The sequence below is a fragment of the Pyrus communis genome, chromosome 5 (assembly GCF_041283825.1).
Source record: "Pyrus communis isolate YQ-2024b chromosome 5, ASM4128382v1, whole genome shotgun sequence".
NCBI classification, from domain to species: Eukaryota; Viridiplantae; Streptophyta; class Magnoliopsida; order Rosales; family Rosaceae; genus Pyrus; species Pyrus communis.
In genome coordinates, this window is record NC_142569.1 from 31346339 (window position 1) to 31372661 (window position 26323).

At 38.4% G+C, this 26323-nt stretch overlaps 3 protein-coding genes and 1 pseudogene across 4 annotated transcripts; 2 read left to right on the plus strand and 2 right to left on the minus strand.

The window, feature by feature from the left end:
- Nucleotides 1-82: 82 nt before the first annotated feature.
- LOC137725054 (uncharacterized) lies at nucleotides 83-976 on the minus strand. Its single transcript, XM_068463660.2, has one exon. The coding sequence runs from the start codon at nucleotides 785-787 to the stop codon at nucleotides 317-319; it is 471 nt and encodes a 156-aa protein (XP_068319761.1). The 5' UTR covers nucleotides 788-976; the 3' UTR covers nucleotides 83-316.
- Nucleotides 977-8374: 7398 nt separating this feature from the next.
- On the plus strand, nucleotides 8375-11809 carry LOC137725762 (uncharacterized). Its single transcript, XM_068464543.2, has 2 exons — nucleotides 8375-11166; nucleotides 11247-11809. The coding sequence occupies exons 1-2, from the start codon at nucleotides 8565-8567 to the stop codon at nucleotides 11552-11554; spliced, it is 2910 nt and encodes a 969-aa protein (XP_068320644.2). The 5' UTR covers nucleotides 8375-8564; the 3' UTR covers nucleotides 11555-11809.
- An 89-nt stretch (nucleotides 11810-11898) lies between these two features.
- On the minus strand, nucleotides 11899-19699 carry LOC137725763 (dihydrolipoyllysine-residue acetyltransferase component 5 of pyruvate dehydrogenase complex, chloroplastic-like). Its single transcript, XM_068464545.2, has 6 exons — nucleotides 18467-19699; nucleotides 14159-14350; nucleotides 13975-14062; nucleotides 12669-12739; nucleotides 12479-12562; nucleotides 11899-12391 (listed from the first exon to the last, which is right to left on the minus strand). Exons 1-6 carry the CDS (start codon nucleotides 19346-19348, stop codon nucleotides 12287-12289), a joined length of 1422 nt encoding a protein of 473 aa, XP_068320646.2. The 5' UTR covers nucleotides 19349-19699; the 3' UTR covers nucleotides 11899-12286.
- Nucleotides 19700-20601: 902 nt separating this feature from the next.
- On the plus strand, nucleotides 20602-26305 carry LOC137725867 (uncharacterized; annotated as a pseudogene). The gene is made up of 7 exons (XR_015963100.1): nucleotides 20602-21065; nucleotides 21585-21737; nucleotides 23165-23406; nucleotides 24019-24241; nucleotides 24379-24528; nucleotides 25712-25836; nucleotides 25928-26305. The product of XR_015963100.1 is annotated as an uncharacterized LOC137725867 (transcript).
- The last annotated feature ends 18 nt before the right edge of the window (nucleotides 26306-26323 follow it).

Genomic DNA, 26323 nt, shown 5'->3' on the forward strand with positions numbered 1-26323 from the left:
GTCAATTTTATTCTTACTTTTCTTTATTGTGCTACAAAGAGCTCTCTATTATATTTAAAAAAAAACTGAAATCATAAGATGCTTTAGCAAATGGTCAAATGGATAGAGAAACTGAAATACATTCATACATAGACATGACTTGGTCATGACACGTGCCCTCTGTACCTTCTTTTTATTAATCAAACTATATATAATCAAATTATTTACATTCAGCACTAGTATATGATCACCCCATTAAAAAAAAAGACATTAGAAAAAAAGAAAGAAAAAGAAAAAAAACCAAGAACACAAGAAAGGGGAGAGGTAGGCAATTTGATCATGGCCATGCAGGTTTCTTGAGTTTGTGATTAGGGTTGTGGAGGAAGAACAACCTTTTTATGACCTTCATAATCCCCGCAACGCCGACAGCAGTAGTAGTGGTACTGTTGGTTTTCGAAAACTTGAAAGATTGAACGCAGCCCAATTGTTTTAGTATCTCTTGTGAAAACCTACCAGAGTAGTCTGATCTTGCAGCAGTTCTTGACATTGGTAGTTCTTCGTTGAAATCTTCCCAAAGCATGTCCATCGTCTTAGTCTCCTCTTCTTCCTTCTCTCTCATTTTCCGGCCGCCACGCTCGATATGTGAAACGCTCTTTCTTCTTTGATAACTACAATTTACAGCATCCGTGATGTCTTCTCCATGATTACGATCTTCTTCTGCTGCAGGAGATAAGCACCACAACGGGGGTGAGTCGATAGGAGTTGAAGGGAAATTGTGTGTGGGGAAGCTGAAATCGTCTGTGTCCATGAAGTGGTTGATCTACTGGGAATCAAATAGTTGGTCGCACAACGTTAATTAAAATGATGAGATACTCGCACAGGATTAGTTCGTTGGCCTGGAGGAGGTTTGGTGGTGGTTGACAATGGTGCAGCTGGTTGTTCTCAAAAAGTTTTAGTTCAACTGCTTCCTGCGGGTCACCATTTCTTTTTTATTTGAAGAAATATAGGTTAAGGGTGTCAGGGCCCCCCACGTAGTTACATTTTCAAGGCAGATTTATATATTTTTATCTCAAGTGAACCCAAAACACGTGGCTTAAACACGAGAAAGACTTTTGTTGGGTTATTTACGTTAAGGGGTGGAAGATTTGTGATATTAAATCACATAATTGTTCAGTTATAATAATTTGATTCAAACTCACGATTTACGAGAATTAAAGTTAAAATCTCTTATTTACAAGTGAAGAAGGGATCGTGAATCGAAATACTAGTCGAATTTAAAGATGATATGTGCTAAGAAACAAAAATGGGTAATCCAATCTGGGGCTAAGGGCGGTACAACAAAAATAAAACCTTTTTGATTGCTGAATTATTAATTAGCAATATACGTGCCAAATTGTGTTGGAAAATATAGTTTCTTGCAAGACTTGTTGAATCAGAAAGGAGCAATAGGGACATCTCATCTATCGGCGGATTGGAAGGAGGAAACACCTCCCCTTTCAAATCAAAACAACAAAGCTGTTGACTTTGAAGCTGTGAAAGGGATTTGCTTTGCCACTTATGTCCTGCCTAGGAACCAAGTGAACCAATTGTTTTTTTCAATGGATAAAATAACAAAGGTTTAATGAATTAAAATTTTAGCGTAGATAATATTGTTTGTTCAGAAGAAAAAAAATGTTTAAAATCTCCATTACAACCAGATCGTGATGGGTCAAATATAAGAGTATTCCTAGCAGACGGTATAGTTCTATCCCTATAAATAGAGCCCGTCAATAAAATGGCCGCATTAGTAATTGCATCCGCTTAGAAATTTGTCTTTCTAAAACTATTTCGTCATGAGATCGTCAAGCTTGAGAAAGAGCCACTTGATGATGTAAGTAATAGTGATTTTGAGATGCCATGCAGTAGCACATCGGCCAAGTATAGTGTCAATGACAAGTAAACCAATTGTTTAGCACTAGTTTTTATTTTTTTTCTTTTCTATTACGTCCTTTTTAGGACGGTACAAAATTATTAGTTGATTTTTTTTTTTTTGGGTTAAACGATAAAATTTGTCAGATGAAATATTAGATTAGCCATCGACGAAATTTGAACCCACACTATGGTAAATGACCACTTGCACAAAATTATTAGTTGATGGCTTGTGTTGGGTTGTTCCATCAATTACAATATTTTTGTTGGGCCTATTTTTTATTTGGGTCAAAATATTAATGTTAAATTCAAAATTAAGTAATGGGTTTGGACATTAAATGTTTAGCCATTATTTAATTGGCGAAGTCCAAAAGACCTAATTATCTTGATTGGAAATTCTCTCATGCACATTTTGTCACGAGTGAGTAGTTGAGATTTAATTAAAATGATGTGCAGGTGAACCTTGCCTTGCTCTAAGCTCGATTGTGGCAAAAGGCGATGCAGTTATTCTGCGTGAAGAAAGGGATTCTTGTAGCTAAAAATTGGAATTGAATGTAAAACCTTATGTTCTTGGATTACAAGCAGAGGAAGTAAGATCCTAGGAAGATTTTAAGGTTGAGTCAATTGGTATAAATAAAAGGGTTTTGGAGAAAGAAGAATACACACGAAACTACAACAATCAAACTCTCAACACACTATCAAGTTTTACCTCCCTCAACGGCTCCTACTGTTATCTCTCAGTACCCTTGAATCTCAAAGCCTTTCTATGGCATAAGAATTCAAGATTATTGCTCTGCTAGACTTCTTCTCTACTTCATTGTTAAAAGTTGATTGGGTTTTTTTCTTTTTAGTTTTTAATTATGTATTGATGCAACACGAGCGTAGAAAGGATACCAATGTACGCCCTTGAAGAACAATGTTCCGGAATCCACCAGATTTTAAAAGAAAATGAAAATGTTTATTTGAATAATTCCTGAATGATGTATTAAATTGGGAGCCAAAAGGCTTAAATAGACTTAAAATCAACTATGAAATAAATCAGACGAAATTTGAAGAGCGCGATTCGTATTACAAAATTTAAATGTGTTTTGAAAGTCTAAAAGACCTTTGATGGCAAAATATATCACGACAAAGCCTTATGTCTAAATCTGAACATCTCGCTCTTTTTAGAAAGGTATTATGCTCCCAAAACGAAGCTCGGATGCCAAATTTATAAATTTCCGTTGCATCCTTTTGTCTTCTTTTGCTCCACTACATCTTCAATCCACTCAGCCATTTGTTCTACATCCATTTTAAATTTTTAAATATTAATGTTTTATTTCTCAAAATATTTTTTTTATTATTTTTATTTAAACCTGCTTGGCTCTCCATAGCATAAATATGGTCCCATGTCCTTTGGTTGACGCAAAGCCTAACAGTGTTTTTTTAGGTACAACGATATATTTTATACTAAGAAGAGGAAGAAATTCGGTTAAGCCACACAATGGTGTTGAAATATCCCACATCGACCGTATCTTTGATAAATGAGAGTTTAAATATCCTAACCCCAGTCCAACTAATACCAATGCCTTTGGTATCAAATTCGCCATCCACGAGATTTGAACCTAAGACCTCTCACTTACAGTTTTAGTACGAAGGAATTATTGTTTCACATTTTGTTCAAATCAGATGCCAAACTTAATAACACAAGGGCTTTAGGGCACTAGGTGTAGAACACCTAATTCGAGTTGAAAAGGCTACGAAACCAACTAACCACTCTGCCCCATGCCAAAACTTTATTGTGTTACGTGAGGATCACTGCTGATTAGGCATGACTGGCCCATTACTAAGTAAAGCCTTGGGTGGAACAATTATTACTTTATTTATGATAAGAACTAAACTTTACTTTATGAAGAACAAAAATTAAAAGTTAACTCAGACTAAAAGTAAGTGTTCCAATCTCACTCCCCACAAACCATGTGGATGGGAATGTGCGAATTTTCAAAGTATAACTCATGAATTAGTGCCTAAGTAACGATAAATAGAAAATACTCTACTGTGGAATTAACCTTCACCATGTCACGCGAATTACTCCCGCCTGTCATGCACGTGACCTGGGTTCGATCCCCGACAATGATGCCAATTTCTTGATAAGATTTTTAGTACCTGCGCAAAGAGGGTTAAATCCACACAAAGTACTAGCAAGAGAACAAGGTAATTGTAGTAAAAATGTTCATGTCCCACATGAATTATTTAAAACAATTTATGCAAATCCAAAATATTAGTTAATTATTTGAAAACAAAGATTGGGAAGGGTTGCTTTTGAATTTAAATATAATAAAAACGAATTTAATAAAAGTAATTTAAGAAAAACAACTAGTAACCAATTAAGAAGAAATTAGATAAAAAAAGAAAAGGTTTTGAGAAATAAATTTGGAAAAGCACTAGGGTTCCCCGTTCCCTTAACAATCTTATGTAGATTTACTAATTACTTATTAATTACCTATGCAACTTTGACGGTTAGGTTTTCCTAATGTATATTCTACTTGTGGCATTCAAGATAGACCGTATATCAAAAATGCAATCCGTCTATGACATTTAGATCAAATATAAACATGCATGACTCATTATGTTTTGTGAAAACCTTTTGAAAAACCATGCAACCCTTAAGACGTGGCATTCGCCCTAAGTGAACTTACAATTATTAACCACAATAAGCATTACAAGGTGACATTCCAACATAAATTGCATCCAATGCATAATATTTCAAAATTTTTAACATCACGCATTGCTTCTTTATTTAATTGCTAGAAAATAACCACTTGGTAGAAATCGTTGAAATTTTAAAACGAACAAGCTCAGGAACACACGAACGTCCTCTAATTTGAATTATTCCAAAATTCGTCTGTTTGATCACATTTTATTCCAAAGGAAGTCGAATGTTCAATGTTGAAAATATAAAGTAAAGTATCAAAATTCTACCAAAACAAATACCAAATTATACTAAGAATAGAGTAAAATATATAATATGAAAGCAACTCATCAGATACTTTATTCAAGAACCAAAATTACAGTTCGATAATAGTTTATTTATTTATTTATTTATTTTTATCACAAAGTCAACTTTCATTATGATAAAAACTAATACAAGTCCCAAAAAGGAACAGTAAACAACTGCAGGGAAAGTAAAAGGCCTAAGCAAAACGAGAGCAACAACACAAGATACAATGGGAGACACACACAAGTTTAGACCCAAAGGTAGTAGAAAATAGATAATAAAAAACCTAATCTCCAGCAGGAAAGACCACTTCACTGCCACAGTCACATCCTCGAAGGAAGCCAAACTCCGAATCGAGAAAGTAGACACCAGATCCAAGTTCCCTTCACGAACCCTTGCAAATATATACAAACAAAGTATCATACAAGTAGAGAGTGAGGCTAAGGGGTATGTAAAATACCCATCACTTGGCCTCGATGGGGATTTGGCATAGGCATGCCCGTTGGGGGGTGGGAAGTGAATGAGGGTAGTAGGTTTGGTATCCTATTCCTGATCGGAGCATGCCTATTCGAGTACATGGTAGGATGACGATGAAGTATCACAACTAAGGAGAAGTGAGGACAGAAAGCAGTAAAAGTAGGCAAAAGATGTCAGATAAGGGACACGAAGCCCAAATCCAAGATAAACTCATGGGATAGTTGAGACCCAACTCAAGGAAAACTGAGATAAACTCAGAGAGAATCAGGAATAAAACGAAAGAAGGAGACTGGAAAGAGGAGAGGAAGAGATGGATGCAGGGATGGGGATGGAGTAGAGGAAAAATAAGAAAAAGGCAAATGAGGGAAGAAAGGAAGGGGGAAGAATGAGACTGGAAAGAGGAGGAAGTAACGGGTTGCCACCTACCCCGAGCAAGAGCAAGGGGTGGTGACTGAAAGTTGGAGCTGGAGAAGAGGCTCTGGATTTGGGTTTCTAGAAAGAGACACAAGGAGAAGGAGAGAGAGAGAGAGAGAGAGAGAGAGGAGGCGTATTTCCAAAATTTATTGACACAATATTTCAATAATAGTTTAAAGACGACTAACCCAAATTATTTATAAAAAACAGAGTTCAAGAGCCAAAATCACAGTTCGATAATAGTTTAAAGATCACTAGTGATGAGTCCATATTTTACCCTATTCTTAGTTATAGTTTATTGGTTATTTTGATAGAATTTTGATACCTTGTTATATATTTTTAATATAGGACATGCGACTTCCTTTGGAGCAAAAAGTAATCAAACGGATGAATTTTGGAGTGATTCTAATTGGAAGATGTTGTGATTCTTTCAAGATAATTGTGTCAAAATTTTAGATTTTTCTACCAAGCCGTTTGACCATAGTGATGAAATAAAGGCCCAGCGCGTAGCTTTTCCAGATTGACATTTTTGGACGTTTTGGGTATTTTGGAGGTCAAGATGGCATATTTTAAGGAATATTCCTTTTAGGACCTTTTAGGACCAAATCAGAGTTGATTTGGTTAGTCAAAAGTCTGATTTTCTGAGAAGTCCGAATATCAGTTTAAATAGGAAACCTTTTATTTTCTGTTTTATTATTTTTATGTTTCCTAGTTCTATTCTAAGACTTTTTAGGATTTTGTTTTGTAGTAGTATAAATAAGACTTTTTAGCCGTTAGGGTTAGAGGATTAGGAGGAGAGGAGGAAACACACGCACAAGCCTTTGACAATTCAAGTTTATTTTCTAGGTGTTTTCTATCATTGTTCTTAATAATATTTTATTATGATTGTTCGTAACTAGTTCTTTTGCTAGGGCGAAGCCATGAGCCTTAGCATGAATATGTGATTTTATTAATTTGCGTATGAATGGAAGCATATTTGCTTTGAATTATTAATCATCGTGATTAAACCATCTAATTGTCTTAGTGATTCGCGACCATTAGGGTTTTTAGACAAGTACTTTGATGCAATTTATATTGGAACATCACCCTGAAATTGAGGAGGGCTTCTTGTGATTAGTAATTGTAAGTTCACTTAAGGCAAACATCACGCTGTTAAGGGTTGCATGGTTTTTCAAAGGGTTTTCACAAAACTTAATGAGTCTTGCATGTTTATATTTCATCTGAACATCACAGACGGGTTGCATGTTAGATATACGTTTTCGCTTGAAAATCGCGAGGAAAATATGCATTACGAAAACCTAACCTTCAAAGTATGTGTGTGGAATTTCGTAAGTAATTGGTAAAATTGCATATGATTGTTAAAGGGACGGCGGAACCCTAGGCTTTTACAAATTGATTTTCTTTAAATTGTTCTATAGTTAATTTCTTTAATTGTTTTATTTTAAAATTGATTTTTATTATATTAATTTCTAAAATCAACATTTTCCAAACTTTGTTTTAAATAATTAATTAACAGTTGGTTTTAAACACAAATTATTCATTCAATTCATGTAGAAAACGACCTTGCTGGAGCTGCTATACTACGATAACATTATACTCTTGCAAGTATTTTTAAGTGTTTTTATCCCTACTTTTGAAGGTTTTAAAAATCCTATCAACTAGCCCAAATTATTTATAAAAAAGAGAATTGAATTTGAAACCTCAAGTGAAACTTTAGCTACAAATATTTGTGGCTCGTATAAGAAGACTTGGGAATCAAGGGTTTCGAATAGAATGTCAAAGGTGTACCAAGTTAATCCAAGTAAATAGAAAGAAAAAATAAAATAAAATAAAAAGGAACAAAAATATCAACCGCAATGATTGGTCTTGGTCAATGCAGTCCCGGTTCAAAGCATAAAATCCCAGAAAATGGGCCGGCGGAAGATTCACGGCATGAGCACTGATAATATAGTGGCGACGACTCTCAAAACCAATCGAATCAAAACCTCATCACATTCTCCGCAAACAAACGATTTTTAGTGGAATCTTATTCTCACCTTCCCATATTCTCATCTGTATTTCTAACTTGTTCTCTTTGTCTTCATTTACGCGTTTTTGAACAACCTTTGTTTTTCTAGGTCAAGCATGACTCCACAGTCCACAAGGTAGAAACTTTTTTAGGGCTTTATGAACTGAGAGATTCTTAAGTCTCCACTTTCTTGTCACGTCACGGTACAAAAACATACAAAAAGGACTCTTGCGTTCACGTCCCCCAAAATGGTCGTGTTACATTCAAATGCCAATGGGCGTTTCTCCTTTTATGTGTCTTGAGTGTAATGGTTAGTAAAATTGAGGTCTAGTGGTATTCCTCTTTACGTGTAAGTGAGATTTTAGGTTTGATTCTTACCAAAAGCGAATTTGAATTACATTATTAATAACCCATTGTGAGACTAAGCATACCCTTCTCCGTGTAGATAGTATTTTTTTATTAAAAAAAAAAAGTGTCTTTGCAAGAACAGACTCATAAGTCAAGAGTCCAGTCAACTCCACTTCCCAACCAACACGCCGAACACTTTCTCTTCTTCCCGTTCCCACAACATTTCCACTCCTCAAAAACCCCAATAACCCAAACCCAAAACCAAACACAAACACAATCAGACATCTCTCAGCAATTCTCTCTCTCTCTCTCTCTCTCTCTCCCTCTCCCTCTCCCTGACCTCCTCCTCCCACCTGAAAACCACATAAACTATTTATACAACTCTCCCTTCATATTTATAAATTATAAAAGACCAAACACAAGTGCAAACACAATAACCTTTGTAGCCCAAAAATGAGCAGGTATGGCCGCCAAACCACCTCGCTTGTCCTGTATTTCAACTTCCATTTCTTCTTGTCCTTGTTCTGCTACCATCCTCTTCCCATGGTCTTCTCTCAACTCTCCTCAAACCAGAAAACCGCCATGATCAATCTCTCCAGCAACCTCAACACTCCTACTAGAGTTGTTTCATGGGACGTCAACAAAGAACCAAACCCATGTTTGTGGACGGGAGTTCGTTGCAATCCCCCGACCAATTCATCCGTCATCCAGATTTCACTGGCCGGCTATTCTCTATCTTCCTCGGACTTTCTGCCACTCGTTTGCCGGATTCAGTCTCTGCAGATTCTCGATGTGTCCGGCAACCTTCTGACCACAATCCCACCTCGGTTTATCTCGGATTGTGGAAAGCTAGGCGGGTTAAAGCTGCTCAATTTTAGTATGAACAATTTGAAGGGTCGTCTTCCCGATTTTGTCGGGTTTTCGGGGTTGGAGTCTTTGGACTTTGCTGCGAATAACTTGGATGGAAGCATTGACTCCGAGTTGGACGGGTTGGTCAGGCTCAGAAGCTTGAACCTTAGCTTCAACCATTTTACTGGGTTTGTTCCGACACGTCTCGGAAAGTCCAAGGTTTTGGAGAAGCTTGAGCTTTCTATGAATACGTTTGATGGTCCTATCCCTGCTGAACTTGTGGGATATCAGAATTTGACTCTGATTGATCTTAGCGGAAATCGGCTTTCCGGGAGTGTTCCTGATGGAATCAGAGAGCTCGCAAAGTTGGAGGTTTTGATTCTTTCGGCTAATAGATTATCCGGCAGAATCCCACAAAGCATTTCCAATATGACCAGCCTCTGGAGATTTGCAGCAAATTCTAACAATTTCAATGGTTCAATACCTGATGGCATTGCAAAGCATCTGAAAAACTTGGACCTCAGTTATAATAGCTTGAGTGGGTCGATTCCATCGGACCTCTTGTCCTCGTTGAATCTGCATACTCTGGATTTGTCGAATAATAGATTGGAGGGACAGATACCGGAAATTCAATCTCCGAGCTTGGTCAGGTTGAGACTGGGAAACAATTCGCTTGATGGGAAGATACCTTCCACAGCAAGTGCAACACATCAAAAGTTGACCTACTTGGAGCTGGAAAACAATAACTTGACTGGATTGATTTCTCCTGAATTGGGTGATTGCCAGAATTTGGCGCTGCTGAATTTGGCTCAGAATCAACTGTCTGGGCCTTTGCCGGTGGAGTTGGGTAAGCTTAGCCATCTTCAGGTCTTGAAACTTCAATTTAACAATTTGAGTGGTGGAATTCCAATTCAAATTACTCAACCGCCCAACTTGTCCGTTCTGAATATCAGCTGGAATTCTCTCAACGGTTCAATACCTCCTTCAGTTTCAGAAATGCAGAATCTTTTTATCTTGAACTTACAGGGCAACCAGCTCAGCGGTTCCATTCCCGCCAGTATTGCCTCCATGAAGTCTCTGATGGAACTCCAACTTGGAGAAAATCACTTAGGTGGCGACATTCCAATAATGCCAATGTCTTTGCAGATTGCTTTGAATCTCAGCAGCAATCTTTTTCAAGGACCTATTCCGGAAACTCTTTCGAGGCTCAGTGGACTAGAAATTCTGGATCTCTCAAATAACAATTTCTCAGGTAAGATACCTGATTTTTTGACTACATTGGGAGCCTTGACGCAGTTGTCACTTTCTAACAATGAGCTCTCTGGAGAAATTCCGGAGTTCCCTTCTTGGGTCATGGTCGACGCACGTGGGAACAAGGGTTTGATTAACAGAACAACAAAAAGCACTCTGCCCAAATCGGAGAAGAAAAAATCGTATGCAGTGACAATTGTTCTTGCAGTTGTAGCAGCGGTGGTTGCTTTTGGAGCAGTCACCACTCTTGCCTTTGGAGCAGTCACCACTGTTGCCTTATCACTATCGAGACAGAATGACAGGGTTAATGATGAACGAGTTCAAACAGGGGAAGAACTTACTGTGCCTGAGGTCCTCCAGGGAAATCTCTTAACTGCAAATGGTATTCATAGATCAAACATCATTTTCACTAGAGCGATGGAAGTAGTTTCTGACCGATCAAACATTGTGCTGAAGACTAGGTTTTCAACTTACTACAAAGCCATCATGCCGTCTGGAGCAATCTACTTTGTCAAGAAGCTCAACTTGAGTGACAAGATATTCCAACTGGGCAGCCACGAGAGGTTCGCCAAAGATATAGAGGTCTTTGGGAAACTAAGCAATTCCAATGTCATGAATCCGCTGGCCTATGTCTTGACTGTTGACAGTGCATATCTGTTCTATGAATTTGCTCCAAAAGGAACCCTTTTTGATGCTCTTCATGGTATCTCGGGTGATGACATGGATTGGGGGAGCAGATATAGTATTGCAGTCGGAATAGCGCAGGGTCTTTCTTTTCTTCATGGGTGCACTCCAAGTCCAATACTCCTTCTTGACCTGTCAAACCGAAGCATTTTGCTCAAGTCCCTCAAGGAGCCTTTGATTGGAGAAGTTGAGCTCTTGAAGGTGACTGATCCGTCAAAGAGCACCGGTAGCCTTTCTACTATTGCTGGTTCTGTTGGCTACATTCCTCCAGGTAAGCAATTCTGTGATTTCTTCAGCAACTTGCTGGATTTAAAGCCCTTATGTCTAAATCTTGTCTCTGTTTTGTGGCAGAGTATGCATACACTATGAGGGTAACAATGGCCGGCAATATCTATAGCTTTGGGGTCATTCTGCTGGAGTTGCTGACGGGAAAGCAAGCAGTTAGTGAGGGCATTGAGTTGGCCAAGTGGGTCTCGAGTAACTCAGCGCAGCAAGATAAAAGGGATCACATTCTTGATTATAGTATCAGCAGAACATCAATTGCAGTCCGAAGCCAGATGCTTGCAGTCCTGAAAATTGCTCTCGCTTGTGTTAGTGTATCACCCGCAGCAAGGCCAAGAATGAAGAGTGTGCTTAGGATGCTCCTCAATGCAAGATAAAGTAACACGGCATGATTCAAACTCGATGTAAAAAACCAGTTCCACGCATAAGATGGGATGAAACCCCAAGTTTTGGTCAGTTCCTACGACTAGAATATCAGTGGTTCGATGTTTGTGTAGTTAAAGCGTATCTTGCCATAGAAGATAGGGCAACTATAAGAAGTAATGTAAAATGTAGAAAGTATACATACTGAACTAGATTATATTTGAGCTTTACCACTTACACAAGATAGCCAAAGCTTGGCAGAACAGCAATTTCCTGCGTAAAAAATAATGCTTGCTTGTACTACTGCTTCCAACAGAGCGCCAAGTGCAATATTTATTGAAAATAGACATGTTACGTATGAAGTCCTAAAACATTTTCGAAATGGATTTCAGTAGCAATACTTCTGTATCATGAATACGCTTAAAGTTACAAATTTGATTTCATTCAACCCGTACGCTACAACCTCAACAACGAGTTTCGTGCAATAGCCAACCCTAAAAAAAAAAAAAAAAAAAAAAAAAAAAAAAAACAACGGCCAGCAAGATTTTATGACAGAACCTTTGACGAACTAGAACTAAAACTCATTATGCATTTATATTCAAAATTATTTTCCTATTCTTCATATAATTCCCGTCAAAGCTAAATGTTAAGCAACAGTAGAAGCGTGCCTGATGAGATAAAATGAGGAAAATCCCAGACATTCTGAAAGCCAAGCAGGAATCAATTGGGGGCAAGGCATGCAGAGACTAGAAGGTAAGATCTTTGGGGTCCTCAATAATCTTGGCCAAGGTTTGCAAGAATGAAGCAAGATCAGCACCATAAATTATGCGATGGTCAGCAGTAACATTTACCTGTAAAGAATTTTATGTTCCAAGAATTAGAATTTGTAGTTTCATTCTATGTATCATACCAATAAGTATAGCTTTCAAATTTCTTACCTGCATTTGGTTCTTCCTACCAATCCGGCCATCCTTAGTAGCCACAACAGTAGGCTGAGATGATCCAACAGCCATAATTGCTCCCTATCAAAATTGAAATCAGAAACGCACAAATATTAATAACCACCTGCATAGAATATTCATCTTCACTCTCTAACAGAAAATAAAGCATGACAAATGAAACACTTACAGTTCCAGGTGGCAGAATAGCATCAAACCGATCAACACCAAACATCCCAAGATTAGAAACAGTGAAAGTACCTACAAAAACAGTAAACAGTCATCATTTAAATCAGACATAAAAATGGAGCGCTTCGATATCAAATTGTTAGTAAAAATGGCATAAAACCTGAATTGCATAAAAATAGAGACAGATACTACTCAGGTACTCAACCGCAGTAAGGTTCTGTGAGTCTAATAATAAGGCAGGCTAAACAATAAGGGCCAGACCCTTCTAACGCGCCACAATCAAAAGGTGACAGAGAACAGGCATTGTAAACTGCATCATTAAAAAATTTCTAGACGCTGTTCCTCTAATTTGCACTCTGACTGTATTAGTGATCTGAGTAAAAAGGAAAGACAATGAGGCACAAAATTCTAATGGCACGGCCAAAGTTGTGACCTCAAAGAGCCAAGATTGAGTTGAAGCATTGAAACAAATAGACTTAGCAAACCAGCATTTGCTGTTTGTAAAGCACTTCACACATGGTACAGAAAGTTGTAATCTTTTGTTATTGTTGTAAATAAAAACCAAGTTTAACGGAAGGCAGAAGAGGGAAGGTCACTCAATTTACAATTACAAAAAAGAATTTAGGCACATCCTTTTCCACAGTTATAGAAGAGAAGCCTTTGCCGCCTTTTGAAATATTGGCCTGGATTACGCTTTCAAATCCAAGTACTAATTTGAAACAAATGAACTAACAGACAGCTTAATTATGTTCATGTTTTGGAGAACATGAGAATCTGAGCATAGGCAACCAAATTATTTAGGCATTGTTGCTTGAGGCAAACAGACACTGACTGCATGAACAATAATCACCTTGTTCTCAATCTAATTATTCAGCTTTGGTGTTTAATTTCATACAACAATAAAGCATAAATTGAACTATTCCATGTTATACTTTAGCTAAATAATTGAAAGTTCAAAGTGAATGTCAGTGCATTTAAATCCCTGTTTTTCTCAAAATGATCATACTTTTTTTTGTATGGATCGAAAAAATTGTTAATTACATTTTGATCGATACAATTATTTCTTTCAAATTTAGTAACATACTTATTTTCCTATCGATCGAAAAAGTAGTTACTAAATTTGATAAAAATAATCATGAATTTTGAAGCATTTTATACAAGTCTTAAAAACTTCACATGCAAAGGTTGTTTATTATCACATTCCATTCTGCATGACAATGTAATAGAAAATATACCAAACTCTCTCATGCCTTCTCTGCTCAACATGTTGTGTAGTTACTAAGCATTTAGGCAAGTAATAATAGTACCTGTATTATACTCATGAGGTTGTAGCTGCTTGGCCCTGGCCTTATCAACTAACTCCTTCCACTTTCTTGACAATGTATATATGTCAACCTGAACCACAAAACTTCGAGCCTTAGAACCACCAACCACCTTCCCAAAACAAAAGAAAACACTACTATAAAGCACGGAAAACGAAAAGGCACAAACCTTGTCCGCATCCTGAAGCACTGGCGTAATCAATCCACCATCGACTGCCACAGCGACCGCTATGTTAATGCTGCTGTTGTATATAAAGCTCTTACCATCTCTACAGCCAGAGTTCACAACAGGATGTTTGACCAATGCAAGTGCAGTAGCCTTTGCAAGCAATGCTGTCATGGTAACTCCCTTCGACTTGATCTAGAAAAAATAAATCATAACATGTACTCGTTACAACAAAATAACATGGTAAAATTGACTTAACGAATCTACTGTCCAGATTCAGAATTCTCGACCAGTAAGCCACATTCACGTGGGGAATAAAATGTTGAATAAGAAGAGTATCCAAGATAACTCTAATGATCCCAAGAAGAAGAAAATAGAGCACACACTTAAAGAAAGCTCACAAAACAAACTAATTAGCAAAGCTTTTCTTCTTTAGCTCTAGGCTTTGTTTTTCTTTGAATGATTTACAATGCTTGAGAACTTGGGTATTTATAGCAAACCAAATGATTAAACTAAGATTATTTATTACCACACAAAACACATTAATTGCACCTAATAATTTTTATTCAACCATACCTAACATTGACTAACTTTCCTTGCCTAACTTTGACATTGATTTTCAACACTCCCCCTCAATGTCAGCTCTCATTCTTTGCACTGTGCTGAGCAGACAGCGAAAATTTTCGAGCTTGCCTGTACTTAAACTTTTTGTGAACAAGTCCGCAACTTGATCATTCGTTTTGACTTGTCTCATCTCAATCTCTTCTTGTAGAACCTTTTCTCTGATAAAGTGGTAGTGCACTTCCACATGCTTAGTTCTTGCATGAAAGACTGGATTTTCCGCCAAGCGAATTGCCGATTGGTTATCACAGTACAATGGTACTGGATAATCTACTGGTTGATGTAGATCACTCATCAACTGTACCAGCCATGCATTCTCTTGAGCTGCCATTGCTGCTGCTCTATACTCTGCTTCAGTGGTTGACAATGATACCGTCGGCTGTCTCTTGCTACACCAAGAGATGGTTCCAGAACCAAGTTTAAACACATACCCAGTTGTTGATCTCCTGGTGTCATGATCTCCCGCATAGTCAGCATCACAGTAACCAACTAACTTGCAGTCTTCAGCTTTCTTGTACAAAAGACCATAGTCAATTGTACTCTTCACATATCTCAGTATTCGTCGAACTGCTTCCAAGTGAGGCTTCTTTGGATTTTGCATGTACCGACTCATCACACCAACTGCATAAGAAATGTCAGGTCGAGTCAAGGTTAAGTAGATCAGACTACCTACCAATTGTCGATACATCGTCGCATCTTCCAAATCTTTTCCTTCATGTGCACTCATTTTGACATTTGGCTCCATCGGCGTAGAGATCAGCTTGCATTCGAGCATTCCGAACCTCTTTAATAAATCTTTGGAATACTTCTGTTGACAGAGAAATATTCCTTCTTGTGTGCGATCAACCTCTAGACCAAGGAAATGCTTGAGTTGACCAAGTTCCTTCATTTGGAAACGGACTGATAAATTCTCCTTCGTCCGAAGAATTTCTGCCTCATCATCACCGGTTATGATCAAGTCATCCACATACACTAGCACGATAGCTAGCTTTCCTTCATTGGCTTTGACAAACAAGCTGGAATCTGCAGGTGTTACTGAATAACCACTTTGTGTTAGAAATTCAGCAATCTTACCATACCACGCCCTGGGTGCTTGTTTCAATCCGTAGAGTGCTTTCCGCAGTTTACACACATATTCAGGATGATCTTGGTTCTGAAATCCCATTGGTTGGATCATGTAGATCTCCCGATCCAGCTCTCCATGAAGAAAAGCATTCTTTACATCCATCTGCCACAGATTCCAGTCTTTGTTGGCTGCAAGTGCAAGTAAGACTCGTACTGTTGTAAGCTTTGCCACTGGACTAAACGTTTCATCATAGTCTAGTCCGTACTGTTGAGAGAAACCACGAGCTACCAATCGTGCCTTGTACCTCTCGATTGACCCATCAGGACGACGCTTTATCTTGTAAACCCACTTGCAGGATATGGGTTTCACATCTCTTGACTTTGGCACGAGATCCCAAGTCTGATTTTGCTGAAGTGCATCAAGCTCTTCTTTCATAGCTGTCATCCACTCAGAACTCTGCGATGCTTCTTCGAACGTCTCAGGTTCTGTTGCAGTTGTTTCTTCAATTATGGCTGCATTGGCGTATTTAGGATTTGGCTTTCGTACTCTTGTTGACCTTCTTAGTTGTGCTTGTGGAGTTGATACTTCCACTTCACTAGGTCTAACTTCTTGTGGTTGTTGGTACACACCTGTTTGCCAAGGACTCTTAGGTACTTCTTGCCCGACATCGTCTCCAGCAAGCAAATCTTCAGGCTCATCTGGACTTGATTGGATTTGGGCAGCTCGGTCTCCCAGTTTCCCTTGCAATGTATCTTCTAAATCTTTTGGGTCGAGCAACGCCTCATTTTCTGAGCACCAACAAGATGATGCTTCTGCATCCCATTCTTCCTCCAGGGCTAGAGATGCAACGACATCCCAATCATCTTCAATTTTCTTCTCTGAGTTGGCGACGTTACTTTCTGCAGGCCTTTTGAACCAGCAATCCTTCGCCATATGGCCATTCTTTCCACAATTGTAACACTTGCCCTCAAATCTTTTATTATTCTGGGACTGACCACGGTTGCCGTGATACTTCGGAGCTCCCCCTGGCCGAGAACTCCCTCCTCCTTGATGACCTTTTTCCTTGTCACCATTTCTTTTAGATCCACCACCAGCACGCTGCTTAAAGCTGCCTTTACTTTTGGTGTAGAGCGCTTCCTCCTCACCTTTTAACGAGACCCCTCCCATTTGCTTTGCCAAAGCTTCTTGATCGGCAAGCAAATTCTCGAACTCAACAAGTGATGGTTGGGTTGGCCATCCTTGTATAGCGGCAATGAACCCTCGATATTCGGGTCTCAAACCATGGATAATTATTCTCTTCATCCTGGTTTCCCCAATAAGAGCTGTTGGATCTAATTCTGAAATTTCGCGGCATATCGACTTCACCTTGTGAAAGTACTGGGCAATCGTCATGTCGCGTTGTACCATCGATAGCAGCTCATTCTCAAGAAGTTGCAATTTTGTATCGTTCCTCTTCGAAAAGAGTGTAACAAAAGTGTCCCATGCTTCCTTTGGCGTTTTGGCATCCCGAATGTGCTCCAACATTTCTTCTTCAATTGTGGTCTTTAAAGCAAACATTGCTTTGCCTGCTTTAATTTTCCACTTTCGCAAGACGCCGTTAGCATCTTCCGCTGCCGGTTGTGTAACTTCACTACCACCGACAACCTCCCACAAGTCTTGACCTTGAAGGTAAGACTCTATACACGTTGCCCACGTGTTATAGTTTTGGTTGTTGAGCTTCTTGATTCCTCCAACAACTTGAAGATCACCCATCGTATCGGCAAGACTTTGACTACACCGAACAAGCTTGAGTGATTACTGTGCAGAGTAATACACTACTCTCGACACAAAGAAGCTCCCTCTCAAGGTTTGTGATAACCCCAGCAATAATCTCAAGAAACCTTTTCTGATGTGGAAGATCAGTCAAAACTGCAACCACAGAGCATACTCGGAATTTCAAGAGACTTTACAACCAATGCTCTACCAAGAACGATCCCTGACCGACTTGGCTCTGATACCAATTGTTGAATAAGAAGAGTATCCAAGATAACTCTAATGATCCCAAGAAGAAGAAAATAGAGCACACACTTAAAGAAAGCTCACAAAACAAACTAATTAGCAAAGCTTTTCTTCTTTAGCTCTAGGCTTTGTTTTTCTTTGAATGATTTACAATGATTGAGAACTTGGGTATTTATAGCAAACCAAATGATTAAACTAAGATTATTTATTACCACACAAAACACATTAATTGCACCTAATAATTTTTATTCAACCATACCTAACATTGACTAACTTTCCTTGCCTAACTTTGACATTGATTTTCAACATAAAATGCTACCTTATTAACGAAGCAAGCGCATACTATAGACTACAATACTCTTCATTTAAATGGAAAAAGAAATCGTATTATGATTTTAGGACAATGTCAAATTATCAAGTTAGAGACTCAATTTTGATGACACAAACTATGGATTCTCATGTTACGCAACCCAAATTATTGAATTGAAATTACCTAAAAAACAACTTTTCGGTGCTGCGCATAAATGAATAATGAATTTGAATTTGATAATAAATAAGAATTCAGCGTTGTTCTTGCAAAATGTGAAATGATACCGAAAGCATGTTTCTTGATAATTTGAAGTTACCTTTTTGTACAGGGCATCCAGCGCGTCAGTGGTGATGGTGTATCCTACTCTGAAAGTGGGCACAGAGAGACTCTCAAGCATGTTCCTACTCACAGCCCCCTGCATTGTTGTAAAAGGCACCACCGATCCCAACTCAATTCCTGCCTCCGCCGCCACAGCAGCAGCTGACTTTCCAACACTCGGTTCAGCAGCCAATGCCACCGTAGGCTGAGCAGCAAAAGCTTCAACATCCTTAGCCACAATCCTCCCCAGTGGTCCACTTCCCACCACTGACCCCAAGTCCACCTTCAAGTCCTTAGCAAGCTTCTTTGCATATGGCGATGCCACGATTCTCTTCCCTCCCTCTGACGCCGGGTGGGTTGAAGCTACGGTTGCCGCCTTAGGGACCACCGCAGGACCCACATTATCCGGAATTTTCGCTGGTTGTGGCTCCGGAGCAGCTGCGGCCGGTGCTGGTGCTGGTGCTGGTGCCGCTGGAGCTGCTGATGAAGAACTGGCCTTGGCCTTGGCCTCGGCTATCTCGTCCTCGGTTTCGGCCAATAGTGCAATAGCCGAACCGACGGCTGCGACGCCGCCCTCCTCGACCATAATCGAAGCCAAGTAACCGTCGTAGAAAGTCTCGACGTCCATGTCAGCCTTATCAGACTCAACAACGACGACGCTTTCGCCCTTGGAGAGCTTGTCGCCCTCGGACTTGACCCAGGAGACGATCTTGCCCTCAGTCATGGTGGAGCTGAGAGCCGGCATGAAGATCTCCCGGATCTTGGCCTGGACTTGGGCCCTGCCGCGGCGCCCGGAAATAAGTGCCGGCGCAGAGGAGGTGGGGTTACGGCGGAGGGGTTGGGAGGTGGGGATGAAGGAGGTGTTGAGAAGGTGAGCCATTGGAGTGGGCGGTCAGAGAGAGAGAGAATGAGGGGGTTTGTGTAGAAGAAGGAAGGAAGGATGAGAATCCAGAGGGTCTGTGGATTCGATGGGTAGGTTTTGTTTTGTGGGTTTATTTCGATTTCGTAGTTGATATCTTCATCGCATTTAGGTGTGTGTGTTTCTCGAGTGCATCGAAACGATGGCGGGCGTTCCAACCTCCAACTACTTTACCAGTGTCGATGGTGGTGATGTGCTTTTGGTTGGTTTGCTTCGTTTCCATAAGCTTCAATGTTTTTACATCACTAGTCCTTGAATTTGTTCAAAATCCTCATTTTGGAACTTCAAATTCACAATCGACAATGTCATCCTGAAATTTAGTTCCATACATCAATTTGGTTATTTCATTTAGATTTTCTCAATTATTTATGATAAGTAAGTTCATCTCTACCCAAAGACTATAGGTCACCTATAGTCAACAAAATCAATCTCCCACTAAAGAGAATCAAGCTAAAAGAATCAGGTTAAGTTTAGCCCCAAAAAATACTAAAATATGAAGACGAATATGACAAACGATTATGTTAATGGGTTAAGTTGTTAAATGCTAGTGAGAGAGTGATTAGTAACGATCCAATCCATGAACCCACTAACCACCATCACGCCTCTCCCTCACCACCAAGACCCGATCAGCACCATGGCGAACCACCAACCACCACAATCTCTCCTTCACTAATTTTTCTACCACCATTGGAGAAAATTGTGAAACCATCTTACTACCACCAAATCCACCATGACCTCAACCATCAATAAGAAAACCTAGCAGAAGAAGTTGTTCCATATAATCTTACACCATTCAAGATCCAAAATTTCAATTTTTTTTTCTATAAAAGGGGACAACTGGTGACAAGCTACAGTTATTCACCATTTTCAGGCCCAAAGAAACTATGAGGAATTTTACCTTGTCCGTGGTCACAGTCAAACAGACTCAGCAGCTCGAAATTTAATTAAATAAACAATATGGGGAAATGCAAAAGGGGAAACAACAAAATTTGAATCCACACCACCTTTCACTTTGTAAGACTATCTTATATGTTTGATGAGTGCATTTCCGTTCACTTTCAACCTTTTATTTATTTTTTTTTAGGAGAACAATTGATAACAAACCACATTATTCATCTCTTTCGAGCCCAAAGAATTTATGGAGAATTTTACTTTGCTTGTGTTACAGCCAGATAAACTCAACAATTTGGATGAATAGAACTCACAATGTGCCGTATGAAATACGACGTGGTGGTTTATAACATAATTTAGTTTAATTTGTTGGATCTGGAGTAATATCCGGCTTCTAAAGACGAGTTGCAATATCAAATTTATTGGAAATGGTAGAAGTAGCAGTTCCCACCCGCGTTCATATCAGACCCCTTCTTTCTGTAAGCCCACATCTTCCCATTCGTAGTAATAGTGTCAACAAATACAAAAGCATGCAAGATTCGTGGAGTTGCAGATTCTTCTTCTTCGTCTTCTTCTTCCTCTTCTTCCACTAGTACTTGTGGGTATAAACAACCGGTTGATGATGGACAAATAGTGTTGCCAAACAAGGCAAGCAAGAAAAGGTTCTTCTTTTTAGAGGTCAATCCTCTCTGTTATGCAGGAACCAGTCCCAGCTTACACGCTTTTGCTCATTGGGTCTCCTTATTTCTCAATCAAGTTAGCCTATCCGACCCTGTTATTGCTTGAAGTCCACTTTACCCATTTTGGCACCATGTGTTCGATGAAATGCTTCACTGGGTTTTTCCTCTTTCTCTTGACATAATGTTTAATCTTAGCTCAAAGGTTCCACAAATTAAATTGGTTAGGGAAAGATAGATAGCTAGCTTGGCAAAATATATTTGACAGGAGCCACTATGTAGCTCCACACCTGAGCATTTTTTGTGATGCTTACAGGGAAGTTTGATTACCCTATTGAAGGGTTAAGAAGCAGTTTATGATTTCTACGTGGTTAGTGGCCCGCCATTGTTTAACTCGATAGCCCAAGCAGAAACATAATATCCGTTATGCACAAAGCCATGTATTTTTATGAAGGGAAGTGTGATAAGTCATTGGACCTTGTAGACTCTCTACAAAGCTAATTATTCTTCCATGATTCTCGGAATTTGATCATCTTGACTTTGAAATTACAATTAACTAATGTTGTATCATGATGGTTAATCTTGGTAGCGGTAAATATATCTACTTTTTCTAAATTCTGCACTTGCAGGTTGTTGATGGGGAAGGAGGAAGTGAGCACCGCAGACAGTTATTACCATCTTATAAAGCACATAGGTGGAAATTCATAAGACAGTTTTCAAGGGGGCATGTTGGAAGATCACATGGAGTCATCACCAATGTTCTTCGGAAATGCAATGTGCCTGTGAGTTAGTGTCTGTTTTGGTATTATCACATGAGGTTGTAATATTATCTTTAGAGCAAATATGAATCTGATTATAGAGCTAGAAGCATTAATCAAAATTAATTTTTTAATAAGTAATAGTTTGTTAATAGAACATTGAGAGGCAACTACCGAGTACACAAACATTAACATGATGTATGAAGCAACAAAAAAAATTCTAACAGAGTAAAGAAAGAAATGGACCATGCAAACTACATTATTACTAGCACTGTCACTACCAATACTACCAACCGTTGTTATCATCATTTTCATTGTCAACACACTACAGTTATCACCTGTGTTATTTAATGCTGCTGCCAAGACATTAGCACGACCAAGGAATTAGCACACCACCTACACTGATGCTGTTTTCCCCACTATCACCACTATGGTTATATGATCATTGTTGCTTCTGTTGCCACTTGCCACCACTTACTACAACTACCAACTTATTATATTCTTGCAACATCCATTCTTTCCTTTATCATAATCATATTTTCAATGAAGTCTAAATAAATAGTTTTTTTTTTTTTGTTTTTGGTAAATAAACTGTTATTTATCTTTTGTCAAACCCATTCCTACTTGGAGCTCATATCTGATGCTACACATAATACAAGATACAGGATCTAATCCTATCCTATCCTATCATATTTGGTCAATTAGAGAAAGTTTAGTGGAAAGGGCAAGGGCACTCTCAAAATTTTTAGGTTAGGGGCAAAAAAGTGTTAGGTGGCTAGTTTTCATTGGCAACCAATTTCTTCGTAAGTTGACCCTTCAAGAGCCTTGGGCAAGAGCCGGGGATAAACTAGCCCCTTGAAGAGCCCTGGGCTATTTTAGCCTAGGCTAGATATGTCCCATTAGAAGTGTCATTTGACGCTAAATAACACTTTTTTCAAGGCTACTTTTCATGCATTAGATATGCTTTTATATCCCGTGCACCAAAGACCGACATCTATTTGATAGACTCTCCAGGTTGAACCCCTCTACCTTTTGTTTCTTATTTTTATTTTCTAAAAGACCTGGGAAGGAGTAGAAACAATAAAACAGCTATAATATGTCAAAATAGTACTGAGCGTTTGACAGTATGGGAGATCTGTTTCTTTCCTATTTTACTGCTTATCATTCCAATATACATGATTACCTGTATTTATGAACAGGCAAGGATCTACTTGTTTGAAATAAAAATTCAATAACCAGTTTGCTCACTATTTAAAAATCGTATCCTTATAAGTTTTGAATTTATACATAATTTTTTATTAGTCTGGATACCTCCTATCATATTGAATTCTTTAAGCCATGCCTGAAGCTAGTGGAATTGAAGCTTAAAACATGAAATCTCTCATAAAGGCCTGTAGATGATAAAATTTAAATATTTTGGTTTTCTGCTTTGCGTTATTTTGAACATAAAGTGGTGCAAGTCATTCAAGTAGAAGGTCATGAAGCTGATGATGTTATAGCTACACTTGTGGGGCAAGTTATTCAAACAGGATATCGGGTGGTGATTTCCTCTCCTGATAAAGATTTTAAGCAATTGCTTTCGGAAGATGTCCAGCTTGTTATGCCCTGGACGAGTTAGAATGCTGGTCGTTTTACACTCTTAAGCACTACATAGCTCAGTATAACTGTGATCCATGCTGTGATTTGAGCCTTAGTAAGTATAATTGTAATGTGGTGGTTTCATATTTCAATTAATTATGTTGGTGATAGCAATATGACTCTAATTTGACATTTTTTTATGATAAATGTTTTCTAGTTTTGTTTCCAGAGCCAGTTATGATGTTGATGTATCTTATCCTAGACAGTTTTCTTCATAATGCTATATCTGTGACTGTTCACTGTTATATAAGACTTATTGATTCATGTAGTCTATAGTTTTTAGGGCTTAATTAAAAATACTCATTAATTTAGCTAGGATGTCATAGAGTGAACACTGACATATTCAGATAATTTATTCACGGATGAGAATTGGACAGCAACTGTACTGCAATGTTTTGTAAAGCATTTGATCAAATTCCAACACACACATAATGGGTTTAAATAAGAGTTATCTGCCATACAGTTAACAGTTTTTAGGCAGCAAAAAACTAAATTGGAGTTCTTTCAGAGACTGATCATTTCTTCTTAATTTGTCAGTTTGTTTACATTTCTTCTAAGCTCCCAGAGTGGTTTTACTAGGCCGCATTCCTGTGTGATAAACCCCTCTTAATATAATATTCATTCACTTCCAGAACATGTTTTGTAATTCTGTTAACTTAATGCCGAGGGTGCATTGTGGGTGATCACACTGATGGTGTTCCTGGAATCCAACATCTAGCTCCTGGATTTGGTCAGAAGACTGCCCTAAAGCTCTTGAAAAAGCATGGTTCATTGGAAAATCTACTAAACACAGCTGCAGTCAGAACTGTGGGCAGACAGTATGCTCAAGATGCTCTAACAAAACATGCTGATTACCTAAGGAGGAACCACGAGATTCTTTCCCTTAGGAGGTAATTAATATGCTTGCGGTGTTAATTTTCTTTTATCAGTAAATTCCAGGGATAATTTTGTTATTCAGAGTTTTCTTATTACCTTGCTCTATAGTAGTCCATAGTTCTTGATATTCCCCAGTCACACTTTTCTGCAGGGATGTTGATGTTAAACTTACAGAGGAGTGGTTGGTTACGTGAGACACAAGCAATGATTCAGCAACTCTGTCCAACTTCTATAAATTCTTGGAAGAAACCGGGAATTTCAGTCGTCAAAGAGCATCTGTTTCAAATGGCTAAGCTGATAGGTAATTGCTTGTACCTTTCCATATGACAGAAACAAGTTCATGATCCGTTCCTTGTTTCCCATTGGGGGTATGGGGAGGTGGGGCGGTCTTGTTGAGGATGAGGTCTTTAATTTACTGATTTGTCTTGCCTGTACATTTCTCAAAGTTTAAAAATTTATACATTTCATTCTACATGTCCGTTACATAACTATGGCACTTCTGAAATTTTGAAATACTATAAAGTGCAGTCTACCATAACAGTTCATTCTATCAATAAAATATCATCTAGAGAGAAAAAATGAACTAATGTATGAGCAACATATTTCACTTTTACAGTGTCATTGTCTAACACACACATGTCCTTTATTCAATTTAATCCGTTCTTTACATGAGGATATTGGATTTTTCTCGTATATGCATTACCATGATACAATCTTATTCATTTTTCCAATGCACCTGGCTCTCAGATTGTTTAATTCATTATTTCTCTACATAATATATACACCTAAGCTTATATTCGTCAAACGTCTTCTTGATAGAGCTCTAAAGGATTCTCAAATGACTTATTTCAAGTAGTCATTTACAAAGCCCTCGAAGTGCATTACATCTAGTGATTACAAATCCCTCTATCTAATGTTTAGAGTATGGTAATTCTAGTTGTGTGAGTGAGATGTTGGGATTTTTGTAGAGAGAGATTTAGGAAATATAAGAGCTGATGTGTTTTTTTGGATTACCACTGTGAAAGGGTGGGAGGAGGGAGAAAAAAAATGAAGGAAAATATAAGAGATGATGTCGCTTTTTGGATTACCACTTGGAACGGTGGGAGGAGGGTGCAAACAACTTAAATTTGTTTTTAGTTTTTGGTTTTTGGTTCCCTTTTGTGTACCATTCCATATACATTTCTTCTACTTCTCTCTCACCATCCTTCCTCCTCAATTCATCTCTCCTTCTCCTGTATATTACCAAAAATTAAACATAAAAGACTAAACTTGAAATGGTTATTAAATGGGCCCCAAAATTTTCATCGCCAAAGTATTTCTTCTGAAATCTTAATCCTTTGAGCTTAAGATTACTGATATCATCTGAAAGCTTTTATAAAGAATTAATTCACTTTTATAGACCAGTGTTCTAGGATTAGCACATACAGAATGATCATGTAAATAATTTTTTCCCCCTGACCTATTTTCCATTAAAATTTGTACAGTGGGTGGTATGAAGAACTATATTATTTTAATGTGCTGGGATGTGCTACCATATAAAAGTCCTGAAATCGAAGAACAACTGAGTGCAGACTGATATACTTTTATGCTTCTGATTGCGGAATTTATCGTAAGTTCTCACTACCTGTCTTGTTCCTCCCTCCCTCTCCCATTTTTGTTGCTTCTGATATGCTTTTCTCCTCGTGTTTCTGGGATCTCAGATTTTGTTCTACGGTGGCTAAGAGAAACTTCGCGGTGGTAGATTGCAATGTGGTCAGATGGTTATAGTGCATGAGTGAGTGCTGAAAGTTTTGGGACTGCAAATCTCAGCGAAATACGCCAATGTACCAATTCCACCCAACGGGTGCATTTGAATGCTTATGATGTCGAATTTCTTCTTACCTGTGTCTAGAAGGGTCTTATTCCTTTGATACTTGGTGTTACAAGTTATTTAGGTAACTGGACAATGTCTTTTGTGTGGAGATTGGGCCCCAAGCTACCACGTGTAGTTTGTACAGGGAGAATTATTTTGTTTCCCAAAAATAAACAAATTTTTCTTTCTTTCTATTTTTAATCAAAGAGGACAAAGAATTTGAACTCGCAACAGGTTTCAATGC

Coding starts and splice junctions, on each gene's coding strand:
- LOC137725762 (XM_068464543.2), top strand. CDS start 8,565: ATGAGCAGGTATGGCCGCCAAACCACCTCGCTTGTCCTGTATTTCAAC. Junction 11,167..11,246: donor TGTTGGCTACATTCCTCCAG/GTAAGCAATTCT, acceptor GTTTTGTGGCAG/AGTATGCATACACTATGAGG.
- LOC137725054 (XM_068463660.2), bottom strand. CDS start 787: ATGGACACAGACGATTTCAGCTTCCCCACACACAATTTCCCTTCAACT.
- LOC137725763 (XM_068464545.2), bottom strand. CDS start 19,348: ATGGCTCACCTTCTCAACACCTCCTTCATCCCCACCTCCCAACCCCTC. Junction 14,351..18,466: donor TGGATGCCCTGTACAAAAAG/GTAACTTCAAAT, acceptor TATTTTTTCTAG/ATCAAGTCGAAGGGAGTTAC. Junction 12,740..13,974: donor ACCTCATGAGTATAATACAG/GTACTATTATTA, acceptor CTGTTTTTGTAG/GTACTTTCACTGTTTCTAAT.